The following is a 7,500-nucleotide window of genomic DNA, read 5'->3' on the forward strand; positions in this document are numbered from 1 at the left end:
CCGCACGTCTGGCCAAGTTGGTCTGATGCTTCTTTCCCTGTGTGTGAGCCAAGTAACTTCCCTCATTGTTATGAAGGGTCAGACACAATTTGCACTCATACGACCCCAAGTGGTTTTTCATAAAATAAGGATCCTTGTTGAGGTCGATTGTTTCCAGGGCCAGCTGGCGGAGACGTTCACGGCGGTCTCTGTTGCTCTCTGACCAAGAGGCCTGACCACCGCCTCCGGTCTTCCCTCCCGCTCGGTGCTGGAAATCCATCTTTATTTTCTTGGTCTACACCCTGTAATACAAATGTAAAAAAATCTTCAGTGTCTTAAATCATCAAAATAAGGCTATCTAAGTGTATAAAACACTTTGGGTGTCTTCTGAACCATCAGTATCTTATATTAATAATTTTTTGTGTGTGATTTTCTCTAGTTAGGGAAGTAAATATATGCTATAGTATAAATTATATATGTTGCAGAGATGCAGTGACATCTGTCAAATTTTCATTTTAAGAACTGCTTTTAAATCACACCTGCAAAGAAATGCAATATTTTTCGTGCCCTTTTCACACCCTGTATGCCGATATTCTAAAATGTGACTTATAAAATTTACATTTTAGTGTCGTTTAATGTGTTCTCTGAGGTCAATCATCATGTTCTTCTCTATCCTCAGACATTTATCCTGAACATTTACCAACCATTTCCATAAATGAAGAGATCCACATTAATCCCCCAAATCATACCATTACCTGACACAGCAAATATCACAATAAATCAGCTTAAAAAATCACATTACAAAACCACCAAACCCAATATCGAACCATAAATAAAACCAAAAACATAAAATAAACACACAACCCGGCATCAATATCCATGTTTACGTCCCCATCCAAGCCAAATTTCCCAAAATCTCTCTTAATACACCCTCTCCTGCCCTATTTCCCAGCCTAATCTGCTTCTCACCTAATCAACACATGCATAAGTCTATTACAATTGAGTTTTCTACAAAATATAAGACGCGGAAGCTTGGAAAAAAGAGTAAAATAGGGCGACTCGCCTCAACTCACATGAAATTCACAACATCCACACCGAAAACGATGCGGACATTCGAGTGTAAATTTAATATTCGAAGACTATAAATACTACGATATTAACAATAATTCTGTGATATTTAAAGTCTTAATCATAAAAAAGGTATTGATATAGAGCTCAATATATTTGATATTATCTCGTTTCAACAAAATGATATAGGATTTAATTCATTAGTGAATGTTAGCTGATGAAAACATTTTGACAAGAAATCAAGCGAGCTTAATATTCTCATTGATTTTATTAGTTTTACGACTTTGAAAGGGTCTGTGGAAGATGGTAAGTGTATTTGGGAAGTGAAATTGTAATTTCTGTGCCATTAAAGTCCTTAAAGAGATGAAATTTCTCGTGGAAATTGCTTTTTGAAGGAAGTTCAGTTGCCTCGGGAAAGATTTCGAAGTTTCTATGAACTGTTATTACAATACATTAGCGATATAACTTCAAGTAATTCCGAGGCAAGCATTTGAGTTTCATAAGATACGACCTATCAAGGATATTTCTTTAAATATGAGGTTGATTCTTGGCCGGAAAAGGCCGGCGTCTGATACCAATGGATCGGATTTAGGATGTTTGGAGCCATGGATTTAGATGCATTTGCTCTAGAGAGACCTATTTTCTCAATTGATCATGCCCTCAATAGTAATGGAGGGGATGATGATACCAGAAAGATTTGTAGATTTCATGAATTACAAACATGCAAATGTTGGAGGCTATTTCTAGAATTTAGAAGATACATCTCGGTACATTGTGAAGCTGTAGTAAAAGTGCGTTAATATCAGGCTCTAACTTCTGAAATATACCAGGGGGGGAATTAATTACCTTCCAATAAGTAAGCAGAAGTATGAGAGAGAGAGGTAGCCTAAATATTTATAAAAAAAAAAAAACACACACTATCCACAACTTAGTTGAACGTCTCAAGATTCATATTTGTATTAATGAGATTACTATGATCTTATTTTCAGTGAAGGAAGAGCTCAGTGCATTTGTTTTCGACTCGACTCTTTAGAACGTAATACAATGGAAGACTGTGATAGCAGTGCGACTTCCGGCTCTGGTAAGTATATGATAACCTGATTATTTGCTCTTTACCTCACACCTATTTATCATTTTATTCTGCAATGTATATTGGATCTGATATTGAGAAGAAATTCTGTAATATAATTTCTCAAGCTATACTAAGTGTGTTTTACTAACTTTATGTTCCACCCAACAGAGCAAAGAGGTGAAAGCCTGGCAGGAGCAAGTACTGACAATGGTGAAGACTGTGTCGTGGATGGCTCTAGTATCAAGGAAGTTCCTGTTGTTGAAGGTATGCTGGAAGAGATTAGTACATCAACTTTTTTTTCCAGTTAGTAGATGATGGCTATAAATGTTGCCTGTTATTTTAGTAATTAGTTTACCAATTATGCATTAGATATTGTTGGATATATAGTATAGATATTACTATAAATTTTCATCTTATTTTGCTCTTGAGATGTATGCAAGAGCTTTTTTTTTATATATCTAGATTATTTCAATAATTACAAGCTGTCACTCTATTCCTTGTTTATATTTTATATTGTACATAACTCTTCAAAATTTCAGCAGAAAGCAGTGAAAGAAATGTACCAGACAGAGATCACACTGTATCATCTCTATCAGAAACTATCACTCTTGACTCCACAGCGGATTCAAGTGTTATTGCGCTTGATAGTAGCAGCTGTGGTATGTATCTTTAAAGTTTTCAAAATTATAATATCTTTCTCAGTTAACTTTGAAAACAATTTGTGTTTTTACAGTATGTGTTTCAATTCACATTTTTAATTGTGTGTTTTGATTAATCAAGTATTTTAAAATTCATTTAAGAGCAGGTGTGTTTGATTGTTCCATATCTTCATGGTGAACTGATTCAACATTCTTGTAACTCAGACTCAGATAATGTTTATTTAGCAGATTCCTCAAGCACAAGAATCGACGTGGAAAACAAAAACAGTGATGATGTTGCATCTACCAGTAATGTGATTACTCTTGACTCAACTGCTAGTACCAGTATGGAGGAAGTTCAGTTAATCACGGAAGGTAGGTCTCTAACTTTTAGTATGATTTTTTATATTAGATATTTTTAGCCATAATGTAAAGTTTATTAAGGTACCTATTTTGCATGATAGACATTCTTGTGCTTGTCATAATTGACATAACTTTAGGCATCATTGAAATTATTTACGATTGTTGACGCTACAAATCCCAGCTGCGTAATTGAAGTTTATTATCCGGTCATAATAATTAGGCAATAGATCATAGTAGTCCAAGTTACGGGACTTTCCAGATCCATATATCTATTTTAGCAGGCTCCTCTGGCAAAAGTGCAAAGGTTGATAAATCCCCAAATAGCATTATTATTCTTGACATAACTAATAGCAATGTTGATGATTTGCAAGAGGTTACCCAAGGTAAGTGTTCAAAGCTTTGGTATGTGTGTTTTGTTTTGTATTTGAGTCATTAAGCTCTATTAAGATTTAACATATCAAACTCCCTTCCCTATGTGCTCTATTATTGAATGAAATTATTTATAAATAGGAACAGTTTATTTTAAAAAAAATTGTGACCATAACTGAATTTTTCCATATGTTGTAAATGAGGTTAATGATTATTTGATTCATTTAACCCATTGATGCTAGGGGCATGTACTTCCACATTAGTTTTCTCCACATAGATGGTTCCACAAGTGTTTAGGTACCAGGGAGTTGGTTAGTAGAGTTATCTGACCACATAAAAAAAAAGATAAAATCATAATGGACAGTGAATGTATGCATGTACTGCCACTGTCAATGGATTAACTTTCAAATGTGCTTGACACTGACTGCCTTTTATTTATTTCAGCTGATTCCTCTGGCATAAAAGAAGATATGCAAAACACAGGCTCATTGACACTTGACTCAACTGCTAATAGCAGTGTAGAAGAAATTCAAGAGATCACACAAGGTGAGTCTTTCAAGCCTTTGTGTCAGGTTTTCACAGTGGCAAGTAATAAGTTTATATTAATCATACAGAAAGATATTAGAAAAGAGATGATGTGAAATTGATGTGGTGCTGTATAATCAAGTAAGCAATGACTTGGTATTGTTGTATCAGTAGTAACATTAATTCTCAATTTATGTGATCACTGTGGGGGCTTTAGAGAGGAGAGCTTGTTCTTATGGTGTAAATTATTTTCCCAGAAAACAAGAGAGGGTGAATGTTGTTGCTTAATATTGAAAACATTGACAGCACCTCACCTCAACCACAAAAGATCATATGCAAATCATTATCAGAAGTGTTGCTGCATACCTTTTTAACATTATTTAAATACAGCACAACTGCTAATAGCATAATGTAGATATTTCAAGTGATAATAATGATGATAATGTTCCTTTTTTAATGAATGCTGTGAGTTGATTTCATATCAAATAAAAATGGACCATTGTTGTTTAGAATTCTTAGAAATTGTGCATAAGGCTACAGTATAAGTAAGTTATTTTGTCTTAAATCCATTAACTGAACATGCCATAAATTTAAACTTTATTTTCATATTTAATCAAATGTGTTCTAAATTCTAATATATAATTATCTTGTACTAAACTACGGACAATATTATTCTAAATTTTAATGCAGTATTTCATCAGTTCATAGTTCTAAGAAATGATATGATAAAGAGTAAAGAACTTCACTGCCTTACTTATTTACCCATACAGCAGATTCCTCAAGCATAAAAGGCAACATACAGAAGACAAACAGTGATGCTGCAATGTCACCAAATGGCGTGTTTACTATTGACACAACTGCTGATGACATTGTGGAGGAAGTCCAGGAAGAAGGTAAGTCCATCAGGCTTTAGTAAAACTCTTTCATGTTATACTGGCTTACAATCTTCTCATTTATTAAGACTTTTTTATTTTCATGTCTGCTGAATGAGGATATGAAATTTAGTTGTTAATAGACATAAAGTATATATATAGAGAGATAGATAAAGAGAGAGACAGATAGATAGACAGAATATGATTGGTTAACCCAGTAAGCCTGGGGAACCCGTCTTTCAGTGCATGCAAGCCTAATACCTGTTCAGGTCATAGCTTCCTGCTGTGAGCACTATCACCTGATGTGCCGGCCATACAAAAGCCATGATGTGCTATCGCGTCCCCAGTAGCTAGTGCTGTCATCACATGATGTGATATCATGTCACTTGTTATTAAAGGGTTAATTAAAGAACAATTTTTTTGAAAGGGGTATCGAATATGAATAATTAAACATATACATGTGAAGATTTATATATTTCTCACTCTCTCTCCTCTCTCACTCTCTCTCCTTCCTCCCTCCTTCATTCCCTACACTTTCACTTTTTTGTTTGGATTGCAGAAATTGCCATACCAGAAGGCATGAGTCTTGACATGGAGGGCGATGAGGAAGAGTGCTCTGTAGGACCTATGTCAAGGCTTGATGTTGTCCCATCATATGATGCTGTGAGTTTTGTTGTTCTCATGTCTTAGCAACGTATGATCATATTCATATAAGATTTCTGTGGATTACATTTAATATTTCATCCATTGATATAGTTCCCCTTTGGCACTTATGATACTGAGAATGATCCATTCCACTTCTCTGATTTTTTCATCGTTTAGATGGTTCCTCTTTTTGTTTAAGATTTGAGCCCAAAGAAGGAAGAAAAAGCAATATGGACTGAAAATAATACAATGCATTATTTGTAAGCTTAAACCAACATAAATAGAACAGGTCATATATATATATATGCAAATACCTTTTTTCTTACAGAGTTTTACAGGCATCCTTACTGACGTAGAATATAACATGGAAACGGGGAAGAAAGTAAACGATGCTTTGCCAAAGATGCGCTGCTTCAATTGCCTCGGTGACCATAATTTCAGCGATTGCCCACAGCCTCCAGATATGCAGAGGATTGCAGCTAACAGAAAGAAACACAATGTCACGAGAGTACCAAATGTGTAAGGAGAATGGACGTTTAATTTTTTGCAATTTTAGCGAGTGCTGTTTGATTTATTTGTTAGATCTAATTGTTTAGTGTTTCTTACGACTTTTTTCATATTTCAATGTAAATTGTTTCTGAAGATTATTAACTTGATTAATATCAAACCCCATATTTTGTTGATTCTTTTATGTATGCAATTATTATGTATATTTTTGTTTTTATTTGACTTTTTGAGTTATTGTGTTTCTGTGGAAGTACTGTTGAAATAACTCCTCATTAGACATCATGAACTTTATATAATGAAGTCACATTTTGTCCATCTCTCTATATAATTATATGTATTTTTTCTTCTTGTCTTCCTCTCCTTCTACTCCTATATTTTTTTTTTCCCCCACAACAGGAGATATCATGAAGATGGTGAAAATAAATATGGGCACTTCCAGCCAGGGAAGTTAAGTGAAAACCTTCGCTACGCCTTGGGGCTGCGGCCACACCAGCTTCCCATTTTTACGTACCGTATGCGGGTACTGGGCTATCCTCCTGGCTGGCTAAGGGATGCGGAGGTTCATCAAGCAGACATGAAGTTATATGATGGAACTGGGAAATGTAAGTTAAGACCATCTAGCATTGACTTGCAAGGAAATGCTTTGTGATCAGTTGAAGTTTTCAGTACTTGAACTGATTAATTTTCTCTCTTTAAACAGGATTTTGATTTATTGATATGTTAAATAAGGCATTTTTCAGAAAAATTATTGGTATTTGGTTATTTTTTATGTATTGTATATAATGTTGGGTCCTGTACTGTGCATTGATGCTGATGAACATGTAAAGATCTTAAGATTCTTACATTATGCTTCATATCTGTAAATTAGAATGACTTTAATTCTGTTTTTCTATACAATTTCTTTGGTAGCTGTGTTACATCCTGACCTAGAAGATGGAGAGACTGATCCAGTTCTTGTAAAATACAAGCCAGAGAAACTAGTGAGCTTTCCGGGATTTAACGACCCAATGCCTCATAGAACCAGAGAGGTTTGTAACCTTGTCTATTATATTCACTACACCCAGGTACTCAGTTTCCATCAGATTGATCTGTATGAAAATTATGACACAAGTAAATTTTCAAATAATTATTATTATTCTCTTTTATAGGAGGGACACCTGTACAACTGCCCTCCCATTCAGCCTTATCACCAACGCACAGAATTTCTGAAATACATGAACATGAATAGAGCCCAGGCATACAAAAAGAAGAAACTGAAATCCAGTAGCTTAAAAAGCAATAATACAAGTGAGGCTGAGGCTACACCTGAGGCGGAAATGGAAGTTGATGGTAAGAATTACACTTCCCGGTATGTTCAGGATTAGAAAAAAATGTGCATTAGACTTTGAAATTCATAAGTAGTAATGAAGCAATAATTCAGCATGACTGATATCTTAATGAAATATTCTCTCAACAGACTCAG

General features: G+C 34.7%; 2 protein-coding genes across 13 annotated transcripts in view; one reads left to right on the forward strand and one right to left on the reverse strand.

Moving 5' to 3' along the window:
• Positions 1 to 1,102, reverse strand: part of Sf3a2 (splicing factor 3a subunit 2) — a 2,258-nt gene extending 1,156 nt beyond the window's left edge. The window contains exons 1-2 of one of the 2 annotated variants that reach the window (XM_043029379.2): positions 1,053 to 1,102; positions 1 to 281 (exon numbers count right to left, since the gene is read on the reverse strand). The exon at positions 1 to 281 is cut by the window's left edge and continues 1,156 nt beyond it. In XM_043029379.2, the coding sequence (XP_042885313.1) occupies positions 1 to 259 (259 nt within the window). In that variant the 5' untranslated portion in view covers positions 260 to 281; positions 1,053 to 1,102. Of the gene's footprint in view, positions 282 to 1,042 lie in introns of both variants that reach the window. The other variant, XM_043029390.2, reaches the window with a different exon arrangement.
• A 111-nt stretch (positions 1,103 to 1,213) lies between these two features.
• The window catches only part of LOC122261601 (zinc finger CCHC domain-containing protein 8 homolog), a 7,483-nt gene continuing 1,196 nt past the window's right edge, over positions 1,214 to 7,500 (forward strand). Inside the window, exons 1-13 of one of the 11 annotated variants that reach the window (XM_086537299.1) lie at positions 1,214 to 1,353; positions 2,037 to 2,128; positions 2,288 to 2,383; positions 2,659 to 2,778; positions 2,989 to 3,132; positions 3,934 to 4,035; positions 4,785 to 4,907; positions 5,446 to 5,549; positions 5,860 to 6,050; positions 6,435 to 6,640; positions 6,948 to 7,066; positions 7,187 to 7,367; positions 7,495 to 7,500. The exon at positions 7,495 to 7,500 is cut by the window's right edge and continues 107 nt beyond it. In XM_086537299.1, coding sequence (XP_086393425.1) covers positions 2,092 to 2,128; positions 2,288 to 2,383; positions 2,659 to 2,778; positions 2,989 to 3,132; positions 3,934 to 4,035; positions 4,785 to 4,907; positions 5,446 to 5,549; positions 5,860 to 6,050; positions 6,435 to 6,640; positions 6,948 to 7,066; positions 7,187 to 7,367; positions 7,495 to 7,500 — 1,429 coding nt within the window. In that variant the 5' untranslated portion in view covers positions 1,214 to 1,353; positions 2,037 to 2,091. The remainder of the gene's footprint in view (positions 1,354 to 2,036; positions 2,129 to 2,287; positions 2,384 to 2,658; positions 2,779 to 2,988; positions 3,133 to 3,933; positions 4,036 to 4,784; positions 4,908 to 5,445; positions 5,550 to 5,859; positions 6,051 to 6,434; positions 6,641 to 6,947; positions 7,067 to 7,186; positions 7,368 to 7,494) is intronic. The other 10 variants (XM_086537301.1, XM_043029325.2, XM_043029349.2 and 7 more) reach the window with 10 other exon arrangements.

This window comes from Penaeus japonicus, unplaced genomic scaffold, assembly GCF_977035675.1.
Source record: "Penaeus japonicus unplaced genomic scaffold, GWHDUDI00000001_assembly GWHDUDI00000005, whole genome shotgun sequence".
NCBI lineage: Eukaryota > Metazoa > Arthropoda > Malacostraca > Decapoda > Penaeidae > Penaeus > Penaeus japonicus.